Source organism: Rhagoletis pomonella, unplaced genomic scaffold, assembly GCF_013731165.1.
Source record: "Rhagoletis pomonella isolate Grant_MI unplaced genomic scaffold, Rhpom_1.0 Rhpom_scaffold_00007, whole genome shotgun sequence".
In the NCBI taxonomy this organism is placed as follows: domain Eukaryota; kingdom Metazoa; phylum Arthropoda; class Insecta; order Diptera; family Tephritidae; genus Rhagoletis; species Rhagoletis pomonella.
This window is the reverse complement of record NW_023458561.1, coordinates 39,472,505-39,498,487: the sequence shown is the minus strand read 5'-3', so window position 1 is coordinate 39,498,487 and position 25,983 is coordinate 39,472,505. Positions and strand designations below refer to the sequence as shown.

General features: G+C 32.9%; 1 protein-coding gene across 4 annotated transcripts in view; it reads left to right on the top strand.

Moving 5' to 3' along the window:
- LOC118742783 (lysophospholipid acyltransferase 1) overlaps positions 1-25,983 on the top strand; it is a 59,456-nt gene that overhangs the window by 31,731 nt on the left and 1,742 nt on the right. For 3 of the 4 annotated variants that reach the window (XM_036475124.1, XM_036475123.1, XM_036475125.1), the window contains exons 4-9: positions 20,863-21,086; positions 21,266-21,434; positions 22,680-22,850; positions 24,921-25,268; positions 25,350-25,550; positions 25,620-25,751. In XM_036475124.1, the coding sequence (XP_036331017.1) occupies positions 20,863-21,086; positions 21,266-21,434; positions 22,680-22,850; positions 24,921-25,268; positions 25,350-25,550; positions 25,620-25,751 (1,245 nt within the window). The remainder of the gene's footprint in view (positions 1-20,862; positions 21,087-21,265; positions 21,435-22,679; positions 22,851-24,920; positions 25,269-25,349; positions 25,551-25,619; positions 25,752-25,983) is intronic. The other variant, XM_036475126.1, reaches the window with a different exon arrangement.

Genomic DNA, 25,983 nt, shown 5'->3' with positions numbered 1-25,983 from the left:
CTAACTTTCTGTTAAAAGTTTCGGGGTTTTCCCCTATAACCCAGCATTTCTAAAAAAAAAGTCGCTTACGATGTCAGTATCGATAAATGTATTTATCGATGTCATTGTCGACATAAATACATATGTTTTACCGATATCATTATGCCGCGTGTTAATCAACGTCACTTTCGTTAGGTACCTAGCGTTATCGCGGAATATATCGATAGCATTACCTAGTATTTAACGATGCCGTTATCGATATATGAAGATTTTATGAATACTGCTGCAGTTTTGTAATTGATATTTATTAGATTAATATGAATATCGTTTGATGTGAATTCGGTATCGTTATCCATATTGCTTCATTAACGTACTCCTTTTGCTTCGGTAACTCAGATTATCCTTTATGGTATTTTACAGCTAATGGAATAGGATATAAAAATATACAAAAACAATTTAAATGCAAACTTAATTTAACCACCATCCTCTTACTTTAGACCACCTTTACTGTTATCTTAATCACTTGTCTCGCGGTGTAATATATACATACAAATGTTGAGAACACACCCAAAGTTGCGTGCGCGACGCGTCAGCCTTTAATTAGGACAATTGCCACAAAAGACAAAACCAAACAAACAAACTTTGCGACAGAACGACTAACTCAATTACTAAAAAATATGTACATAAATAATTTTTGTGATATGTCCAAGTGTATGTATACCATGCTCAGCTGTTGAGGTTTCCCCAACCATTTATATTTATTTTCCAGACATACCATTAATATCCAAATTCGTTTGCCACAATCGAGTTTGGTAGGTGAAAAGTTGGCAAGTGGGGACGCAGTAGCTTGGCAACTGCAAAGAGCTGGCCAGGCGAGACGAAAGAAAACACCTGTTTGTCCCAGTTGAAGTTGCCTTGTTGCACTGTTGCTCACAATTTCACTGAGCTAATGAGTGAGTGAGTGAGTGAATGAATGAACTTGCAACAGCTGAGACCAGCTAAAAGTGGATTTTTCGGCTCGGCCACCTCGCTTCATTGCTTGCAAAAATCTGACTTTAGCAATTGTCTACACTTTCCGGCCGATTCAATTATACTCAACTCCACGCTACTACAAACCATTGCATTTGCTCAGGCATTACTGTATGACCAGTTACATTTTATTATCTGCATAGATAACGAAATGACAGTGTAGTCATAACATTGTCAGCAAACAAAAGTCCGACAACCAATCAAATCGCCTATTTTTCTGCCGGCTGCCACTGCCAGCTGCATGCTTACATTTCTATTTATTTTCATGTTGACCGCATGCCCACTCGTAACTACATGGTATGTACGTGCATTTGTATTATATATGTTTTGTACCTATGTACATATGTACATAAATGCTGGCCACATAATTAGGGACGTGACTTCCTTATAAGTTTTGGCCTTATAAATTTGTAAAACTATACATAGTTTATACTACAACGAAAACCTTGCAACTGAAAGTGTCAAACCTTGTTCAAGATTTGTAAAAATTCGACAGGCTTAAAAAAATTATCATCAAAATTTTAAACTTTTTAATCAGAATCTCTGCAGAAATTTCGGGTATGCAGTTTCAAGTTTAGTAGAATATAGTGCGAGTTTCAAGCGGCTAAAAATTCGAGTTTATTTTTGAGAAGTTTTTGCTGCCTGTGTTATAGATGACCAACATTTTTTTTTTATATGGGAGAAAATTAGCAAACAACTTTCTCAAAAATCAATGCGAACCCTTAGCCACTTGAAACTTGCAGGCTATTATACTAAAATTGAATGGGCTATAAACTGCTTAACACAGTTTTTTTTTCTAGAAATCTCGATTAAAAAGTTTGAAATTTCGATGACGATTTTTTGAAATCTGGCGATTTTTTATAAATCTTGTACAAGGTTTAAAACTTTGAGTTACTTGGTTTTCGTTGTGGTATAAACAATATTTTTGTAAATAAATAAATTAAAACTAAACAAAAAAAGAATAAATGGTCAAAGCTTGTAAAGAAGTAGGATCTTAATTATGTGGCCAACACTGTATGTACAGTATCGGTCATATCTATAGCACGCCATTTCAAAGTGATATTGTGTGCCACTTATATTTATTTATTTATTTTTAAGAATTTTCAATTAAAATTTTGTTCATTCTCGGACAAACCCCATAAATACCCAAGTTCAACAAAACTACAAAAAAGTGTAAAAAATTTTCACCTAAATTTCAAACTTTTTTCTCGGTAGTGATAGAACTTTTTTGAGGACACAGTTTTTTAGCCCCTACAATTTTAGTCTGATAATGTGCAAATTTCAAGTGGCTACGAATTACCGTTAATTTTTTAGAGTTTTTTTTGTCGCATTGGCTTCCATATAATGAATAAACTCAATTTATTTGTATATGGAAGAAAACCGCAACATCCTTGGCGAAAAAAATTCTAAAAAATCAGCGGTAACTTTTAGCCACTTGAAACTTGCACATTATCAGACTAAAATTGATTGGGCTATAAAACTGTGTATTCAGAAAAATTCAAACACTTCCGAGAAAAAAGTTTGAAATTTAGGTGCAAATTTGTTGCACTTTTTTGTAGTTTTCTATAAGTTTTTAAACTTGGGTTTATATGGGTTTTGTTAGATAAAGAACTGCATTTTAATTGAAAATTCTTAAAAATAAATAAATAAACATAAGTGGCACACAATATCACTTTGAAATGGCGTGCTATAGATATGACCGATACTGTACATTATTCCATCATTAACGAAAAACATTTGATCGAATTTTTTTTCGCTAAAGGCACACTTGTACGTACACAAATGCAAGGAATTTCGCGTTTAGCTTCGCCGCATATTTGCAATATTAGTTGCGATAGCATTTTCCATACTTATACCTGTAGTTGACATTGTGCAATTGCACTCAGCTCGCAGTAAGTCAGTCGACTATTTGGGGCCAGATGTTCACTGCCAGTGCCCGTCCGGCGGGCATAGCTACCCAACTATTACGAAAGTCAATGCTTTCGCTTTCTTTTGTCGCGGCATTTGTATGTACAGCCCGCGACAAAACGATAGCACCTAAATATTTTAAACAGTTTTGACTATTTATCTTTTGAAATCCAAATTTCAGACTTTGTTCAAAAATTATAAAAATTCCACAAATTTTTCATCCCAATTCAAAGGATTTTAATTTTAATTTCTAGTATAATTTTTGGATTGTAGTTTTATAGCTTATTAAATTCTAGTGTAGTAAAGTGCAAGTTTGAAGTTTCTAAAAAAATCGCGTTTATTTTTAATTTTTTTTCGGACGGTATCACGCATTTTCTTCCATACAAAGTAATTTTTTATATGGAAAAGAGTGCATAATACCGTCAGAAAAAAAATTATAAAGAATCAATGCGATTTTTTAGCAACTTTAAAACTGTCACTTTATTATACTAGAATTTAATAAGCTATAAAACTGCATACCAAAAATTACTTTAGAAATTCTAATCAAAATACTTGAAATTGGAATGCAAAGTTTGTTCAAGTTTAAAATTTTTTTTACAAAGTTTGAACTTTGTACTTTTATGGTGTTTGTTGGATAAGGAGCTGAACTTTAATAAATATTAATTAACCTGGTAAAAATGTTGATGTGCTGTCTTTTGTCGCGGGCTTTACTTATGTGAATGTTTTAGCTTGAGCAACATCTGTCTTCTGCTCGTTTAATTTGGACTGTATGGTTTTTTGTTTGTTTTCATTTTGGTATATATTTTTTTATTTTATTTTTTTGTGCAGGCTGGCTGTTTGATCTCATTACTTACAGGTTTTGCTTGGACATATATGTACATAAGTATCAATGCCAAGTTGTCATATATGATTGTAAAATTAGATGGCAAGTCTGGCCAACATTTACCTGTAAACCAGTCGCTTGTACGATTTAAGATGGTAGATTGGTAATTGTGTGGCGCAAAAAGTGCGTTCCTTTTTTTACCTATTGAAGAAAATTGAGTCATAATGAATGCCTAATATTTGGACCAATTGGGATAAATGTGACATCTCAAGATTCTTACGGACTCCATTGGAACAGGAAAAAGGTTAAAGAAAGTTTGCACGAAAATTTTGTTAATGTGGAAGAAAGTGTACAACACTGTAAACAAAAAAAAAATCGTCGGGGTGTTTCAGAATTTGAATTATACAAAATACAAAACTGCATACCCAATAAGTTCCTACCCCAAAACGGGTTACTGCGTTGTTAAATGGTTTAAAACCACCCCTTGTATTAGTGGGAAAAATGGTTCATTAAGCAGAAGGGTTTAATGATCGCGAAATTGCAAAGAAAGTTGTGACCATATCAAAGAATGATCCACTCATTTCAAGAAGGAAATTGGCAAGTATCGTACGCTGGTCATTATCTTTTGGACGCAAAACTTGGAAATCAGGCGAGCTGAAGACCTTTAGGTGAAATAAGTTTCAGATAGAAACGGAGCCAAGAACGAGAACGACCTACAGCCGATTATAAGTGAAATATCGTTGAAAAATTTCACAAAATCTTCAAGCGAATTCCTAGTTTGACAGGGATAGAATGTATGCATTTGAGTATCGTAAAGTTGGGGCCAAAAGAAGCCAAAAAAAATCGAGATATACACTGAGGGAAAAAATACGCATATGAAAGAGCACCAACCCAGCTCGTTTTAAATTTGAGTGAGTACGTTATAAAATATGTCGTTGTGAAGTGCACAGATGCTTTTTTGTTATACGAAATTATAATATGGTAATTGAACCCGAGCCCTCTTGGCAGCAATTGTATCAAGCGTCTTTGCGCTCTCAGCTACCATCAGCCATACATGTAAATGTGTATTCAAATGTGAGTTTGAATCAACATCACAGCGCTCTCGATTGGTGCATTATGTCATACCATGTATGTGTGTATTTGTTGTCACCGCTGTGCGTGCTATGTATACATATACTTTCTTAATTACATATGAAAAAGCATCCGAGACGTGCAAAACGTCATCCGTGCAGTGAAAAATGCTTCATTTTAATACGGGCGTATTTGAATTGAATATTTCCATTATAAGTAGTGTATGTACAATGGAAAAATCCATTTTGTTAACACTTTTCACGCGATTTAAATACGAACATTTTTAAACGGTAATCAAATAAAAAAATTTTATTCTTACAACGCGTTTTTTTCTCAGTGTAGTTTGGGCATACAGTCTTTTCATCAAGAAAGCAGACGAATTTTTCGAAAATTGAATAAAAGATGTTACCCATCAATTTTTATCATGCTATTATTTACTAATACAATTCGATTTTGCACGCAACGTTCGGCAGAGTCGTGAAACAGTTTGGGTTTAAGATGATTTCCCATCATCTTCATAAATATTTTTTTTTTTTTTTCATATACTGTAGATAGAAAGTCTAGCCTTGGTGCCGGTTTCCCCCTCGTTATACAAATACTAAGAAACCGCACTCGAAATCATTTCATAGTTCATTGCAATCAAAATCGCCCGTTGTTTGTTTTGCTAATTTTTTCATACATATTATAGTATTTATGCATTCAAAGCGTTTCTTACCTCGTCTTGCATATAGTATTCTGTGTAATTTCTATACTTATTTACATATTTTGTTTGCAGCGAAAGTTCATTAATCATAGTCATGTATAGCGCCGTCATTTTTTTTTTATAAAAATGCATTTTCTTTAGCTTAAACTGACGTGGTCACCCAATATTTGCTCGGGTAATCTATGCAAAGCTTGCTGATTCATAAGTGCATACATATTAACATACAATTACATACATATCTATGTATGTGTGTGTGTGTTCTATTATATATATATATGGACATTGGCATATCTTAATTAAAAAAACTAAGCAACAATTGAGTCTCTTGTGAAAATATATATATTTTTTTCTATATATTGCAATATGTAGAATGAGTGCATTTATGTTTTTCCTATTTCGTTTTTGCGATAAGTTATTGCATATCTTTGTTTCTGCTTACTTCATACTATCTAATTGTAAACAATGACTAAGTAAATGTTATTAAAGCAATTATAGAGTATATTATAAATTTCCATAGCTGACTAAAGCGGCGCAGAGTTAAATAAATAAAGAATTCTTTTAAACTCACTATCAGCTGCACACGCAAAGTTCTTATCAGTCGAAAAAAGAATCCGTGATGAGCGAATAAATTTTAAGTAATTCCGCTATTCACAATTAAACCAGCTATTAGTTGATGATTAGACAAAAAGAAGATATCGCATTGAACTACACTCTAAAAAATCTGTTTAAAAATGCGACTATAAACGGAGTATATTTTTGCTTATTTTTTAAATTTTTTGGTAAATTTACACGATGACTATGTATTTTTCACGTTTACACATTTTGGTGTGTAAATTTTTTTTTTGTTAGCGGCTTTACACAGTTCTGCGGGTGAAATCAAACAGCAAATGTGTATTTTGTAGCTACTACACACTTTCGTAGTAAATTTACGCACACCACAGCAGGACATCGCCCTGGGGGAAAATTGCATTTTCGCATGTGAAAAGGGTTGTTTTACTGATTACTTTTTTCCATTACTATACATTACATTTTCCCACCACCCATAAGTACTTCTAGAAAACAATTGTGAAGTTAAACTTTTTAATTAACTGCTTTTAATTGACTTTCACGATTTTATATAAATGACAATTAACGCTTTAAGAGCATTTGAGTAGTTTGCACAAATTGCTGTCGAAAGAAAAAGTGCAATAAATTCATTCATTCACATATCTATACATAGATACCACTTATATAGAAATGTGTGATCCGTCAGTACATTCTATTGTGAACTTTGTTATTGAGTTTAGTTTTCTACATTCCGTTTTAGAATAAATTTAAATGTCTTAAAAATGTATGCGCATTTCAAGTACGATACAATAAAATAAAAAAGCAAATTATTATAGTTTTTGTATTTTTTATTGAGCACATTTCGTCATCATCCATTAAATTTTTATTCATCAGCAATTGAAGGAGAAAATCTATTCAATTAGACTTTGTTCACTTATTTCTATCTACACGTGCCAAATTTAAATATTAGGGTTGTTCTTATTTTTTTTTTAAGGGCGCAACTTATCCTTAGGTTAGGATATGTTATATTGGCTGCCTGCATCACACTTAAGCCGTGAAACCTTTTAGTTGGCCAAATGTTGGTTCCGGACCATTCGATGCTGCAATAGTAGTCCTTCGTTAGCGCGCGTTCCTCTGAGGCCGTTACTTATAATCGTTCTTATTACCAGCCAAAGTGTGAAGCGTTCCAGTTGGAGCTTGCAGGAAGCCAGCGATACACCCGCACCTTGAGAAGAGTTTACAGTCGGTAGGCAGCTAAAGGATCTTGCGAATTCGTTTGCTTCGTAGCTACCTAAAATATCTCTATGACCTGACCCTGGCCAAACTGTCCAATGATCTTACGCCGATTAGGCTATGCGAAAAAATTTTTATTGCCTGTAAATTCAAATCTGCAACCCTACGCCTGATTAGATTTTTCACCCTGAGAATCAGGGGTCTCGCAAAATTTTAGGGGTTTGGGAAAAAACCTCAGGTGTGTCATGCCAAGAAAGTCATGATTCGTCGAATGTTTTCACATAGGATGTGACCTGCCATATAAGCTTAGAAAATAAATAAAATATAAAAATATATATGAACCATTCTTTTTATAAGTCGGGCGGATTTCGAAAAAAATTATGTCATGCCTCCGATTCGCTTTAAATTATTTTTCTTGGGTTCTATGCATGAAATAAGCTAACACGTGTTGGAGGAATTTTTTTTTCTTTTTTTTCGGAGATATGATCTGTCAAAGTATGAATTTTTTCGTGATTCTGACTAATCATGTACTTCATCAAATCGTTATATCTCGGGTTCTGCTCATCGTAGAGACTTCCTCTTAACGCCATTTTAAAGCTAAATAATGATTGTCCTAGAGCTAACTTAGCTATTAACAGTTGAACTTTTTGAAGTTGATTTGCATAGCGAAGACCAGTAAATTAGGTATTTAACCATTTTAACCATGGGTTTTATACCATCGTAATCCTTGTTTCATTCTCTATAAAAAAAACGTGGTTAAAAAAAATTGGCGTTTTTCAAGAACTATTTTTAAAATATTTTTCTTTATAACGAGATAATCAAAAAATTGTTTTAATTTGTTTTCGAAAACTTATGTCGAGATATATTTAGTAAGGTGTTAAACAACGGGTTTTTGCAAATCGTAAAATTTTATTGCGGATTCCGATAGAATACTCATCCAGATATAATTTTTGTACGGCAAGATTTTTCTTTAAATCGACAAACCCCTAGAAATGAGTGTGACAATTGCAGGACTAAAGTTAGCAAAACGCAGATTTTATCGCGGATTTCGGCAGAATATCGCTTCGTTAACAATATTTGTTCCACAACTTTTTCAATTCATATAGATATTCATTCGATTCCCCATGTAAACTGAAACTCCCCACAAAAAGCAGTTCATTCTCCGCAAATCGGAGAATTCCCCACGAGTTGGCTTCCCTGACCCTAACGCTATAAATACATTCGTCTATGTTTCCACTTAACAAATCCTTTTTCCGGTATTTGGCGGTCTCTGTGAGTGTCATTTAACAGTTCCACGAATGTTTTTGACATTTGTGCCATGCAATGGTCACAGCTCAAGCATTATATCGCCGCTGCACACGTCTCGTACACATGCAGCCTTGTAAAACTGCAATTATTCTTATATGTAAATGCATACACTTACAGTCAAAATAATAGGGTCGAAAAACGAAATGATATTGAGATCTTTGACTCGATTTATTCAAATAAATTTGTGTAAAAGGTATACAATTTTAAGAAAAAGCAACTGCTTAGTGTTTAATCATACGGCCCATTGTTTGCAACGTATGTTCATTTTCTTTTTACTAATTTTCATTTTAAATATAACTCGATCCATAACAAAAACCACATAAATAAAGGTTTCAACGCTTACACAAATTTGACAAAAATAATCATTTTCAAAAAATTGTCAACTTTTTATTCAGACTTTCAGAAAAATTTCAAGTGTACAAATTTGTAGCCGAAATTTGATTAGCTTTTGTGAACTTTGTGTAAGCTTTGAATATTTTATTTATGTTTTTTTCTGTTATGGATTGAACTATATCGAGACCTAACGAGAAATGCATCTACTTAGATGCTCTAGGAACATTTCTGCATCGAAAAGAAAATTTTGAAAAAAATGTCGCTTGCGTCTTTTTAGCGCTTAGGGCTCGATAATTTAAATGAAAATTTTTTAAAATAAATAAATAAACACAAGTTGCAAACAAAATAATTTTGAATTTTGACCCTACTTTTTTGACCATTAATGTATGTATGTACTACAAACATCTATTAACGCTAAATACACTCTTACCAATTTAAATACGTACACACATATGTATTTACATTTGTACATTTAAAAGTTGCATGCTTCGGCATGGCGCTTTGCACGGACTGGCTGCCTGCTAAATTGGCACCAAAATTAATTTTATATAAAAAAGTTATTTCTATTTAAAGTTTTTTTTTTTCACTGTCAAACTGAATGCCAACAAAAATTCATTGAAAACTTCGAGTATTTATGTGATTTTATTATATGAATTTCTAACTGCCATTTTAAGGGTGCATTGCTGTCGCGATTGATGGTTTTTTAATTGAAAAAAAAAAACACTACAAACCTTGATGTTTCAATGTCAAAAGTCAAGGCCTTTTGAGGGAAAATAACTTGCTATTAGGAATAGTTCCTTTTGTTTCAAGGTACTTTCTGAAATAAAATCTTCTTGGGAGTGTAGGCATTTCAACTAATGCTAAATTTCCACTAATTAATTTACTTAAATTGTCAAAATTCGAAACTTAATGCACAGTAGAAATCCGGCATATGTAAGTGGTATACTGTTCACTTAACTTATTTTTTTTTTCGTATTAAGCTCTCATTGTTCTGTCATCATTATTGTCAGCCCTTTGATTAGTTTACTGTTTGCAATTTCCGTAAAGTTTTTATGTAGTACTTATTCGAAAGTTTACCCTCTACCGCAGGGCTATGAATTTTTTATTATTAATTAACTCATCCATACATATGTATGTTTGTATGTATATACACATATCTACATACATACGCTTTGTTCACACTGTTCAAGCCCTAATGAAATTTTCAATTGCCTTCTAACTATTCCCAGCCGGCAAAGAAACGTAAATTTTGCCGACAGTGCAGTTTAGTTCAATTTTCCGTATGCGAAAACGAATAGAAAAAAACTCCTACAGTTATCATCAATTTTCGTATCCGTAAAACATTCGAAACGTTCGAAAAAGATGAAGTCATTTGAAAGCAATAATTGTATTTTATTTGCTCAAGCTAAACATTTGAAAGCATGCATGCGTAGCTGGCAGTGGTTGAGTGGCGTGCAGAAGAGTGTGTCGCTATTTGTTAGAAGGTACCAGGTTCGAATTCCGTCAGGCGTTTCCTAATTTTATTTTATTTCTTTTGAAACATGAAAAAGTATCTGTGAAGTGCAGAAGGAAAGCGTTTTGAACGAAAAATTCAATCAGACAAATTCCAGAAGAAACAGCCGAAAACGTATCCTTTTTACCACCATTTTCGGTACTTTTTTGTACATACGTTTCTGCCGCATACTTTAGTGGGAAAACGGATCATTAAAGTATTCAGTTTTCATCGACTTTTTTCCGTTTTCGAATCGGTTTTCGGAATTTTTGCTGGCTGGGTTCTTACTCCATTTGCTTTCATTAAAAGTCACATTTTGTTTGGACAGGTTGTGTAGGTGTTAGAATTTTGTGTAATATACATATATTCATACACATGTACATACAATTTTTACGCTCATTGGATGGAAAAAGTTTAAAAGGCAAACAACAAATTTGCGTTGCACAATTTGTAGTGATCAGCGTTCTCAAATATTTGTTTTAGGTTATATGCACATAATAGGTTTTATCAGTTTAAAGTGGAATAATTGTTTTCGATTTAACACGTAACTTTTACACTTGTGTTTAGTAGCTTAAAGAAATAGATGATTGTGTTGCTTGCCTACTGGAAATAAATTTCCTCAAAATAAAATTTTTTAACTAAAAGTCTTTTAGCCCGTTTCGCGAAAGCAATTTAAGTGAAAAACGATTTTTTTATTTGAGTTTAATATTAAGATCGAAAAATTTTCACTTAAATTTCTGGTGAAACCGGCAGTTTGTCTATGATTGGTTCGCTATTGTATAGTTTTTTATAACGGTCTCATAAGTGTCGTATTGTTGTATGTCGTAAACTTTGAACGCCTAAAAAAAATATATTATTATATACCCCAAATGTATTTTAATGTTTAAAAGATTACTTCTATGAATAGTTTCTCGACGAGTGAGCATAGAAGGATAGGCAAACATTTTGAGATTTGTTTGAATTTGGTGTGGGAATTCTTAAGATTTCTAACATTTATTTTAATCTAACATCTTCTTATTCTTAATAAGAATATTATCTTAAGTTCATATGATAAGTATGTAGGTAAGTCTTCTTCATATTAAAGTCTTAATTTAGAGCTCAGCTTCGTTTTATGGTGAAATTAAGTAATTTTGCTTTGTAAAATCGTTAAGGGGGCTTATATGATTGGACCCAAAGGTATGCAATGGCAAGCTCTTGGAAAATCAAGTACGAGTACAAACTACACTCTTGTACGTATGTACATGCAAGTGCTACTGAAATGTCTATAGAAATTAACAGACCAAATGTAGACCTTCTTGATTTATGTGAAGTAATTTGCTTTAAACTAGGTAATTTAGGCTGTAATGTGAACGTAGTGTAAGTGCTTATCGATTGAGAGGCCCAATATCGAAGTAGTCCGGATACACTTACTCTCCATTGTATGATCATATCATGCTGAAATTAAGTAACTTCAACTTGTAAAATCTTAAAATAAACTACGTATTAATGAGACAATTTATCATAAATCGAAAACCAATGCAAGAAAAGATCGATGTGTCATTTCATTTTGATGCCATTGTTGAGGCAGTTTATAAAAATAGTACCTTAAAGTATGCACTTAGTTTTTTCGAAATCAATAAGAACTCAGACCAAGTCCACGTGCTAGTGAAATGCCTATAGAAATCGTTAGAAGAAGCGTGAACGCACTTGATTTATGTAAAGTATTTTGCTATAATAAATTAAGTAATTTAAGTTGTAATGTGAACATAGCTAACTCGCTTATTTTTCTCAGTTTTCTTGCTTCAATCATTATTTTACCAACAAAAATCAAGGCGATTTTGTAGCCGGTTAAAACTTGCACTTCATTAGACTTAAATTGAATGGGCTGCAAAACTGCTCAAAAATTTTACAGAAATTATGAATAAAAAGTTGAAAATTTTGATGACATTTTTTGAATTTTTGTGAATTTTATATAAAATGTGAAACATTGATTTATATGGTTTATATTATAGAGTGAACTACATTTTCATAAAAAATGAATGAAAATAATTAAGAATATTATATTAGAACAAGGTGCACACTTTCATTTGTTGCCTAGTGTATATAGAGTGGTGGTGGTAGGTCCTGTTTTCGACTATGGAACCAGCAACATGGACTATCTAATATTCAAAATATTATTCGGGACCAAAAAATTGCCTCGGGATTGACTTATCTACTGGCTTTACACTCATGGTAGATATGTAGTATGTACACTAAGCCGTATCACGAAATATGAAAGAAAAAAAGTTTATCGTGTGTCAGTTTCATTTAAACACTTATGTATGTCGAGAAAAATTTTTGGTGTAAAAGTTTTATTTTTAGGCACCCTCTAAAAACCGCTAAATCACGTTTTTGTACTATAACTTTCTTATTTGATATCCGAAAAGGTCTCGCTCTGGACTATAATTAACCATTAATCAAATTCGGTTTTAAAATCTGTTTTGGTGTATACCTTTACTTATTAAAAAAAAAAAAATCCAGAGATAGTATTTCCAAAATGAGTGAAGGTAAAAATCAAACCGGTTTTTTTTAACCAAATTTTTTTTAATGGCAAATTATAGTCCCGAGCGAAACCTTTTCGACGACTTAAACATTTTAAAAATCGGATATCAAATAAGAAAGTTATAGCAAAAAACGCTTTTTAGCGGCTGCCTAAAAAATATTTTTTTACACTCAAAATTTTTTGTCGTCATAAGTATTCAAATGAAACTGGCACACGCTAAACTTTTTTTCGTGATACTCCTTAATGTACACATATATATATATATATATACAATATATTTTTGTCTGCACAACTCTCGCTTCTCCGTTGATAACAAAGTGATTGAGCGAAAACGCTTTGCTTTGTTTTGATGACCGCATTTGTTTTGGCTTACATACATATATGTATGTACATACATGCATGCATACATATGTATGCTTGTGTAATGTACATATGTATGTAAATGTATAAAGTACATATCTATTTAAATGTTGATGTTTTGGGTGGCGTGATGTACCAACAACAAACGCACATCCACACAAAATTTAACAATTAAATTTAGAAAATTTGCTTTTTTTTGTTCCTATTACGGTATTTTTTCTAATTCCTCATAAAACTACCGCGGATAATTTTTTCTTTTATTAACGTGGAATGTGTTTTTAAAGCCACTTTACAGAGGAAAAAACATTTAGCACCTTTACTAACGCCTATAAAAAGAGATAGCTGCTCTTTGCATTGAAGAGTTGCTGATTTTTGGGATTTAAAAGTGATTCTCAGCTGTTTTTATACTATTAGGCACTAAAATGGCAAATAATAGTTACGCTTTTATGAAAAAATATGTCATGTGGAAAAATATTGTTATTTTGAACTTAAGCTTAGCAAAAGTATTATTTAGTGTTTAACTTTCTTACTGAATTGGTGGCTATTTAATGCCCAAGGGAGATCCGGACTAGACAAATTAGTATTCAAAATAAAAAATGCATTTCGGAAAAAATCTTTTAATATAAGTAAATACATATCGTTAACTTAATATACAGTTTAAATAACAGTTTAAATGAAACCATTTTCAAATTAAGTGAAAGCTTTTTCAGATAAAGCGAAACCTTTTTTTCAAATTAAATGAAACCTTTTTCAGATTCAATGAAACTTTATTCAAATTACTTAAATGAAACATTCTTAATAGGAAGTTTCATTTAATTAGAAAATGTTTTCGCTTGACCTGAAAAAGGTTTGATTTAAATTGAAAATGGTTTCGCTTTGTTTTAAAATGGTTTCATTTAATTTGAAAAAAGTTTAATTTAAACTGAAATATCTATAGAAAGGCCCTATCTCACAGCGTCGCTGAAATAAAAAAAGTCGTAACTAAGTAAAAATCCAATGTTCCCTCTTGAGTTATAATTTTTTCCCATTTCCGCGGCTATATGAGACAGGGCCTTTCTCTATTAAGAAGGTAACGATATGCATGTATGTATATCTTGCACTGCCGGAAAAAAGTATTGACACTAGAGATGGGCGCGTGAGTTATTTTGGCTCACTTTCACGCACGCTCACGTTGATGATTTTGAAAATCACGCACACTCACGTTCTGTTATAGTTTTTTCAATCACGTTCACGCACGCGGACGACGCCTTGTTTTTTAATCACGCACGCTCACGCACTCTTCACGGACATTTTCTTTCACATTGAAAATTTACTTGCATGTATAAATATTATTTCATATAAATAGGTTTTATCGCACAAGCATTATAACAAAAGCTTGGTCAAACGCCTTGCCTGGCATGAACGCTCTATTATTTTTTTTTACAAATTTCATAGAAAAGAATTCTCATTAATAATCATTCAATGTAATTTTAAAAAGACATTATCCCATATTTTTTTTTTTAGTTATTTTGTCAAGGTTTTTCAAGAATCGTGTTCGTTTTTCTTCTAGAATTGTGCCTGACACAGAAAATATTCTTTCAATAGTTGCTCAGGTGCTGGTATGTTTAAAATTTGTCTTGAAAGCCTTCTAAGAAGTGGAAAATCTTTAGCTTTCTCCCAAAATTTTAAAACACCGTCAAAACTTTTGTTTTCTAATTTTTTCAATTATGTCTGTATATCCACATTAATGACTTCAAAAACTGTTTCTGCAGATTCATCTGTTGTACCTTTGAATTCGTCAAAAGTGAATACGGCAAATAGGTTCAAAATTCGCTTACAACTTTTTGGCGGTTAGGGCACGAATCTAGCTCACGCCAGCAAAAATTTCGGTCACGCACCATCACGGCGGTTACGTGATTTTTCTCTCAAAACCGCTCACGCTTACGCATGAATAATCGTGACACGATGTGTCACGTAGGGAAATCACGTGTTTTGCTCATCTCTAATTGACACTGAGAAATTTTCCCTATGTATACAAAATTTGTTATTTTTTCGTACTTTTTTTTTTGTAAAAAATAAGTTTATACTACAACCAGTGTTGCCAAAAAAGTTATTTCCAATAAAACTCTAAATTTCTATTATCGACCAAAAACTTTAGCCTTCGAAAACGAAGAGAGTTTTAAAAAAATAAAGGGTTTTTAGTTTTACTAAATAACGATTCTATTAAATTAAAATAACATAAAGCGTTTAAAATATTGCTAAAAAATATACTTACAGCCGGATTTTGAGCACTCGATAAATTGAAAATCTTTATAATTTGTAAACTTTTTATTATTTATCAAGAATTGATATTCTAGCTCTTTTCTTGAACCATTATCAAGATTATCAATATTGAAAATGCTATTGACAAATTGAAATTTCACGTGAAACGTATACATTTTGTATATTAATAAATTTGTTTCAAACAATTAAAATACTCCATGTGCCGGCATTTGAACCTGCGAAACACGGAATTATAGTCGACATCTCTGCCTACTCGGCTACGGCAGTCAAAAGCTTTTTTGCTTTCAAATTGATATTTTTCATATGTGAAAATGAAATCAGTTCCACTCATGTGGAAATCGTAGAGCTTTTTGTTTTATAAGTATTGGCACAGATGCGAAGGGAGCTTTTACTTGATATATGTACATAATTTCTTTACGAAAAAATTTATCAAGAAAATACAGAATGGTGCGGTTAGTGTATGGAGCAATTAAAACACAATTTGTTTTAGTGAAATTCTTGCTATTTTGGCCGAGTTCAACAAAGCACACCAGTCGTTTCTCTTCTGTGCCAACTGACGCCAATTATATGTAAATGCTAAATAAAGCCAACTCCTCTACTTGGTCTTACCATCGCAGTGGGGGCCTCCCTCTTCCTCTGCTACCACCATCGGGTTCCGAGTTGAATACTTTCAGAGCTGTAGCGGCGGAGTGCATTCGAACGTCCAAATCGAAAATTTCGAAAAAACTGTAAGCTTGTCTAAAACACTGAATTTACAGTTAAAACTGTTAATCTGGCAACATTGACTACAAAAAAACATTAAAATTTTATTTTCAAACTTAGTACAAAATAAAAAAAAATTCGATAAATTTGCTGCATTCTAATCAGATAAATTAACCAATTTTTTTATAAAGAATTAGCGAAAAAAATTTAAATAATAATTTTTGATTTTGCATACATTATGAAAAATTATATGTGACAATATTTTTTTTTTCGGCAGTGTATGTGTTTATGTATTTAAAAATTCGAAACTTTCGTTTTAAATTCCGAAATTCTCATACAAGAAACCAGCTCTAGTTAGTTCTCAACGTTGTAGTTTCTACGTCAGAGGCGAACCTTCTAAGCAATTAACAGCTGATATTTTATAAATTTTATCATTAAAAGTCGGAGACTCTGAACTCAAATTATAAAAATGAACAAGCAGAAGTGCCTATTTTTGCACAATATTTTATCTTGCCACTACAGACTTATCGGCGTTTGGGTACTGCAGTGGCTGAGTTACTTGAGTACTCAAGTTTGACCGATCATAATTTATATGGAAACAACGCATGACAATCACAAAGAAAAATATCAAAAATCTACTCATTTTTAGCAGTTTTAAGCTTGCACTTTATTATACTAGAATTTAATGGGCCATAAAACTGCATACTTAAAGATTCAGAATAAAAACCTTGAAAAATTGTTGAATTTTTCACATTTTTGTACAAAGTTTAAAGTTTGGATTTATATGATTTTTTTTTAACGTAATGAGCTGTACTTTTATAAAAAATGTATAGCATTAAACAAACCATGGAAAAATAGTCAAAATGTTCAGCTATTTTTTACTACAATTAGATACATACATACATATAAAACTAATCGTAAATAAATTGCGCCGATAGGACTTAGAATTCAACAGCGTATAATTATATAGCAAACATCTTAAAAAATATATCTAAAAACGTAGTATTATTATAAAATATTTTAGTTACTTAATCACATCAGTAATATCAAATAGAATAAATTTGTTTGCAACTGCCACCTAACAAAGCGGCGTTAAATTTAATATAAGCGGCGTAAATCTTTTCGATCAGCTGTTTATGCTAAAGCCTGGTTTTCATTAGGTCATATTTGACGTCAAATGTTGTCAAAATAATGAAAACGGGTTGTCAGCTGGTGTCATTTGCTTTTGTTGTCATATATCACCACGCACTGTCATATAAAATGACAGCCCAGTGAAAATGGCCCTTAAGCACAACACGTTGACTTCCAACGGTGAGGCAACAGCTACGTCTTATAAACGCGCCCAATAATAAAGTTCGTGGCACAGATTTTGAACCCGTGACCGACAAAACGGCAGTCGAACACGCATCCATTCGGCTACAGCTGCTGTTGAGATTACGTGCAAAAAAAAACATATGTACTTGAGTTAATTAGTTCTCAAACTTTTGTTTTGTTTGAAGCTTCAAAACTACACATCGTCCGCTCGCTTACAATGCGATGCATCTATTCGTTCAACCGAAGTTGTTAATCGTTAAAGAGAAATTAAATTTTATGGTATGGGTATGAACAGCACAGTAAAACTGTACTTAAGACATTCTCTGACATGTACTATGTATACATGCACCTACTTATTCTGATAATAACTAAGTACATAGTACTTTACGTATTTTTAATAACAGCAACAAATGATGCATAATAAATGAGGTTAATAAACCCATAGGAGATTGTATTTCAAGGGCTTATAAATATTCAATACCCTTATCTGCAATTTTCACAAAAACTACTTGGTGATGGTAGAACCCATCTGGGACTTTACTGACTTTGCAATTTAATAGTATATTCTTCTGCCAAGCGTTATATAAGGTCAGCATTAATATCAACGATGACAGTTACGTATAAGGTGGATTTTTATATCAGAATCTCATTTTTGTGAAAAGTGCATATAGAGGGTATTGAATATAAGCCCTCGATGTATGCTTTTTTTTAGTAATAACCGCATTTTTAATTGATTCCGAATGAATACCCCAAATATTTTTTTTATCATATCTAATTGCCTATTAATGATTTGTTCTCCATCGAATCGTCATTGCTTTTCGATCGAATGTCTATGTGATTTTTTTTTTAATAAATACAACTCAAACGCTGATCCTTACGCTCCGATTAGCACACAAAACAAACTTCAATCAGTATCCAGAACTACATATGTAGATATAACAATAAATAAATAATGAAAGGGTAACGAAAATCAGTACAAATTTAGCGTGCATGACTCATTAATAGTCACACTCTAAAAAAAAAATGGGGAAAATTTCCTAGCTAAAAGGTAGGTTACCAATTTCCTACCTTATTATTCGCGAAATTACATGCTCGATTATTCAAAGAATAGTTTTTTCAAATTTCGGACTTTTTAGAGTGTAATATAGCTGCTGTGGTGTGCATAAATTTACTACGAAAGTGTGTAGTAGCTACAAAATACACATCTGCTGTTTGATTTCACCCGCCGAATTATGTAAACCCGCTAACAAAAAGGATTTTTACACACGAAAATGTGTAAACGAGAAAAAAACACATTCATTGTGTAAATTTACCAAAAAATTTTAAAAATAAACAAAAATATACTCGCTTTATAGTCGCATTTTTCAACAGATTTTTTAGGGTGCACATCTCAACAAGCCTTTAGGTTAGAGAACGATTCGAATTCAAATGCAATTCTCTGCAGTAGAAGGTTTGAAGGCGATTAGTGTGAACCCACACCGAAGACGACAAAACGTTTGTTCGTGTCGTATAGAGTAAGAGTACAATTACTTCGTATCATGATACAAAATTAGGAAGGTAGAACCGCTGACAGGAATTTTTCAAATTCTTGACGTTTGCAAGCAATTTAATTTTAAAATTTTACAAACAAACTCACACACACATTCTCATTTTCAATTTCCAACAACAACAACTTTGAACAATTCCTCTTTTTTACTCTCAATTTTATATGATATTAAAATGTTGCCAAACTTAACAAAAAAAAATCATGGCCGACGAAATGAGAGAACGGTTTTACCTTACTATGTTTTTATCATGCTTCTTATTATTCAACCCATACCAAATGAGTCGCAACACGATACAAATGGGATAGAAAAAACTGTTTTCTTGTCGGCTGACAAAACAAAAAATATTTTGTCGCCTTCGGTGTGAGCCCACACTGAGAAAAATTATCAAAAATTATAACATTCTCTACAAGAAGTGGACTTAGTTCTCAATATCGGGAAAAAGGTTAATATCTAATCGTCTTCTAGCATTGAATTGTTTTTAGTGCCTAGTGTTTCTCTAATCATTCTCTAATCGAATTCTAGAATAGTTGTCTAACCTGATTTTCGATTCGAGATCTACATTAGAATGCTATAAATGTATAGTCAAAATATTTCTCTAACGTTAGATTCTAGGTTTGTTGGGATAGACTTTAGCTGCACTTTACCCATTGCATAGGCAATTATTACGCTACTTAAGTGATGGGCATAAATACATATCGTCACCAGTAGGGCTATTCTCAAACAAGCTAGCGACAAATATCGTTTCGCTATCTCAACCTTGCACCATTCACAACACACGTCGGCCACTTGCCATAGCGATCCGAAAATTTTCGCTAACCCGTTTGAAAATAACCCCACTGAAATACAAAAAGGCGTAACAAACATCATCGTTGAAACGCGAAAATTCACAACTGATAAAAAATTTAAAATTCACTTTTTGATTTATATGATGGATTTCTTCGAATTACACGAAATTTGAATTTTGAATTGAAATCACGAAATGAAAAAAGTTCGATGTTGTTACGTCTTTTTGCATTTCAGTTAACGATATGTACATTAGGGTGCCCATAGAAAATGTTTTTTTTTTTTGCAAATTTCAAGACCGTGCCCCTAATTTTATTCGTTTTTATGAGAAATATTATTGCCTTTTTTTATAGATTTTTTCAAGTCTATTTTAGTGTCGATTTAGGTCAGAAAATACGATTTTGTAGATTTATGAGGTTTTGAATGACTATTTTTGATTCGATTTCAATATGAGCTGAAAAAAGGATATATAGGCCTTTAAAATGGTATATAATAATCTATTGTCGGACTTGGCTTGTTGGGATTTTTTGAGATACACATATATGATATAAGTGGGCGGCGCCACCTCCATTTTCCTAAAATTTCTTGAAACCCTACTTTTTTTACTAGCGAGTGATTGTAGGTACATATCAATATTGTATTGGAATTTTACAAACAAAAACATTTTCGATGGGCACCCTAATGTACGTGCGCGCGCCTTCAAATAAGTGTTAAACATTAATCCCCATCTAATTGCTGCAATTAGTAACAAATTGTATGCAATAAATTAAAAAAAAAAAAAGTTTTAAAAGCATTTGACGACGTTTGAGACCTCTTGGCCAACATTGATACACATACTTACATACATATATACATACGAATCGTATGATACGATATGCACATAGCTATTAGTTTATAATTGTTTACGAAGCAATTTAATTGTATTTTTGTTGTTGTTGTTTTTTGCAGATAAATTTTTTGATATGTCAAATTGGCGCACTCTTTTTAGCCTCGTTGTTCCGCTCGATCCTACATCCTTCCAGAGTATCTGCCCATGTGCGTCATATTTTCGCACTGACTGTTGGCCTGGCCTTTGGCTACTTTTGCTTTGGCCCACAAGCCGTACATATCGCAGGACTTCCAGCCGTTTGCTACATTGTCATACGTACACAGAGTCCACGCGTGGTGCAACGGTACGTACATACATACATATGAGTAGCCATATACTACTAAGTACATCTATGAGTGTTTATTTCAGTTAAAGTACACAAACACATATTTATGCACATCAACATAACAGTGTCTAGAGTTGCAATTTTCATACTCACATAGATTTTCTTAAATATTTTTTATATTTTCATTCTACTTGCAGTAATGTTATGCTAGTCGCGATGACTTACCTCTTGTGCATCCACCTGATTAGGCAAATCTACGACTATGGCTCCTATTCGCTGGACATCACCGGTCCACTAATGATAATTACACAAAAAGTTACAAGTTTAGCGTTTAGCATACACGATGGCTTTGTGCGTCAGCATAAGGTGAGTGCGGAACTACAAACACTTAGTATATAAGTACATACCCTTGTGGTCAGCTGATTAAGTTCAGTGACATTTTGACCAGTTTTGGCTATTTTTCTTTTATCTGTTTGTTGTTTATAATATTTTTTATAAAACTTTAGAAAATTACATAACCAGCTAGCTCCACATAAGTCCATATTTCGAACTTCGTACAAAATTTAGAAAAACTAAACAAACTGCAACAATTACATGCAACGATTTTATACTTAATTTTTTTGAAAAATTTTAGGTGTATGCAGTTTTGTAGGCCTTAAATTTTAGTAGGCTAAACTGCAAATTTCAAGAAGCTAGAAAATTTTTTAATAATTCATATAAAGTATGCTCGATATTTACTTTTATATGTAGAAAGTATCGTCAGCAAAAAAAAATATTTAAATCAACGCGATTATCTAGCGGTTAAAAATTTGCAGTGTAAGCTAATTGAATTTAATAGGCGATAAAACTGCATACCTAAAATTTTTCTGCAAACTTTTAATAAAAATTTTAATATTTGTGGGTGTGATTGTTAAAGTTTGTTTAATTTTTAGAATTTTTTTACGAATTTTTGAAATGTGTATTTATGTGGTGCTATTTATGTAATGTGCTAGACTTTTATAAAAAAAAAAATATATATTAAGATATAAAAACATAAAATGTCACTTAACTTAATCAGCTGACCACAAGTGTACATACGTACTACATAAAACATGAATAAACCAAGACAGTATGCAAGGCAGCTCAGCGTATGTGTGTGAAGGATGTATGAAAAGCTTGGAAAGCGTTTTCATACTCATTACGGATAATTTCTTTTCATTAACTCTTTCATGCCCGCGGTGCCTATAGGCAACATTGATATTTTGGTTTATAAATCTTGAAAAAAGTTCACGTAATACATAATAAGTATATATTTTAATAAAAGAGTTTAGGTTATAAAATTTATTAAAAAAATCAAATGCAAACATGCAAAACTTAAAATGTTTTTTAGCTTTTGTTAGAAAACTGTGTGAACATTTACACATGAGCAACATTTCATAACGGTCAAACCGGAAATTATAGAAGCTTAAATTTATACCAGTTCATATTTAAGAGTCAACCAACAATAATATACCCACAAAAAATTTTAGCTCCGCTCAATTTAAGTCGGGCATGAAAGGGTTATGGTTATTTACTTATTTACTCGTTTATTTTTTTAATAATTTTCATCCTCTTCACATTTTGTAATTGCAGGACCTTACAAAAGCACAACAATATCACGCCGTTTATAAGCTTCCATCGGCGCTCGAGTATTTCTCGTACGTTCTGCACTTCCAAGGCCTATTGGCCGGCCCATTGGTATTCTACAAAGACTACATTGACTTTGTCGAAGGCTACAATCTGCTCAAACGACCATCGACCAATGTAAGTAGAACAAGTTCAAGCACCTTTTATGCTATTTATTATACAAGTAAATAGGTATTTACATACATATTTGCAAGCGTGTCTACCAATTATGTAGATATGCATGCATGCATTTAGTCAGGGCTGCCAACTATACTTAGCTATAAAGTGTCATATTGATGACAAAAAAAGTGCCAAAACGTGAAAAATTCGTTAAAATTCGAAATACATTCCTAAAACAAAAGTCCAATGCTAATTTAAAATAAACCAGTTTGCATACACTATAGAAATTAGATAATTTTAGTTGAGAAAAAGAAGTACACCAAAGGATGTCACAAACATTTATTGAAATATTACTATTTATTTGTGCCAAATTGAAAAATTAAGTGCCCTTTGAAAAAAATAGGGCCAAAAGTAGCACGGTTTGAGCCAAGTTGGCAGCCCTGCAAGTTGTATGTAATTATGTACGCTTAAAGAATTATAATAAAATTATAGCGTTCCGCTTTGTGACATATGTAGGTATGCACATTAGGGTGTATCACCAAAAAAAAGTTGCGGTTTTTCCACAGCAATTGTAAATTTATTATATTTTAAAATATTTTTGGAGAATGTTATGATTTACGTGAGCTGGACGGATTTCAAAACACATACCTATCTTACTCATTGTAATCTCATTGGTAAACTTTTAAATTTTTTTGTAATGCAGACCTTTCAAGCTAAAAATCTTCTACCAGCTGAGGTGTTTTTTTAATACTCTTAAAAAATTGTCATAATATTTTTCCGAAATATTTTGGCAGATGTCTTAATATATAATGAATTTTATATTACCGATGAAAAAACAGTACCGATTATTTTTTGTATGGAGAGTGTTGCACCCTAATGTGCGTATGTATTAGTATACAGTTCAGAGGCGAAGCTACCCAGTAGAAAAAGGAGTAAAAATCCATAACAGAAGGCGTTCTCTGGAATGTAGAGGGCCTTACCATCTGCATTATTTCCTTAATTACACAGGGCAACACTGATTTTGGTGTGGCAAGTGTTAAAGCCGTTTTTTTTTTGTGCTGATTACGAATCCGTGAGTATAAAGATTCGATCGCGTACAGATTTTGAGAAAATCTAGGTCGAAGTGTAAAAAAATCGGGTTTTTTGCAATATTTGAGAAGCTTCTGCAAAGAGTAAAAAGGTGATCGAACTTTCCACTTAAGCTTAACTTAAAGCTAGAATCCTAGGCTACTGTCTCTGCAAAAAACCATCCCTGCCCCTTGACTTGATGGCCATTTATAGTCATTTGTTGAACAGCAAAAACTGATGCTGATCGTAATCAGCACAAAAAAGTTTATCAAAAACAGCTTTAACATATGCCGCACCAAAATTTTTTTTTTTTTCATTTTTGTTGGCCTGTGTTATTTGTTATATGAAACGGGCCCAATTGCAAGGCATTGCGTTTCCGCTTTCGGGGGAAAAGCTCATAGAAGGGCTATTTTTTTTTATGCGTAACTTATGGGTTGCACTTCACAGATGCTTTTTCGTAATAATAAAAAAACTAATAACAAAAAGTAAAAATTATATTTGAGGTCTAACGAGATTCGAACGTGGGAAGATAATAATTATTTTACCTTTTTTTAAGTACATTAGTGACTGTTTATCAGACTAACAAAAGTTTACCAAAACTACCGAAATGGGTGTGAAGATACCCAAAGTTTTAATTTATTGCACAAATTTTTTGAATTGGAAATTGACTATGAATTCATAGAAAGAAACTTACAATGAAACCTTCGAACCTTTCCGTACCTGTGTACGCCCATGAATGGCATTTTCGTTTCTACAAAAAAACATGTTGCCTTTTCATTGCCCTCTCTCGAGAGCATATCCTAGCGCACTTTCACCTCAAAGCAAAACTTCGGTTTCACCGCCAATTGAATTGTTTCCACTGTCGCGCTTAAGCCTTATGTATCCTTAGATGTGCGGTTATATGTACATACATATGTACACTTCGATGTAGCCTCCATACATAAATATATGCAGTATGTATGTTACACATTACATAATAACGTTACCATTTCACTTCTTTTTTTCTTTGTTATTACACAGGGCAATTTAGATAATGGCAAAACAGAGCTGGTACTGGAGCCTTCGCCCACAAAAGCGGTCATCAAGAAAGTCATCGGTAGCATGGTGTGCGCCTTCATATTTATGAAATTCGTGAAAATGTATCCCATTAAGAATATGAAAGAGGACGATTTTGTGGAGAACACCTCAATGGCATATAAATTTTGGTATGCCATGATGGCGACATCGTGCATACGCTTTAAATATTATCATGCATGGCTACTGGCCGATGCCATATGCAATAATTCAGGTCTGGGCTTTACCGGCTACGACAAGGATGGCAACTCCAAATGGGATTTGATATCGAATATTAGTGTGCTGGGCTTTGAGGTAACTGTGTATTGGATGATTTGTTTCTTTGTAATTTTCTGAACTCCCACTTCCTGTCCGTTTTGACTTTTTGCTCTGCAGTTTGCCACAAATATGCGCGATGCAATTAGCAATTGGAACTGTGGCACAAATCGCTGGCTGCGCACCATTGTCTATGAACGTGTGCCGCAACAGTATGGCACTGTATTGACATTCGCCCTGAGCGCTGTTTGGCACGGTTTCTATCCTGGTTACTACGTGACATTTGCCACCGGCGCAATGATGGTCACCGCCGCGCGCATGGTAAGCATCTTGTTTTGACTCTATTCCACTCTGAAATATACGAAAAATTTGTGTCTTATTTTTTCACAGGCTCGCCGCATGTTCCGCCATCGCTTCCAGCGCACCCAGTTTACACGTATGTTTTATGACATACTGACATGCCTGACTACACGCCTAGTGATGAGTTATGCAACATTCCCATTTGTTCTGCTTGAATTCATGGTAAGTTTGTAAGATGAAATAGGTTATAATCGTGCATAACAAATAATTTACAGTGCAGGCCGGATCTTATGATTGGGCATTTGCCAAACATTTGGCGTAAATTGATCTTCAATAGTGTGATCGGAAAATGGCTGGGCTTTGTCCCAATCATGACCAACAAATTTGTACAAATTTTTTAAATGAAATGCGTTTGAATTATGTATTGCACTAATCTTATGAGTTCTAAAGAAAT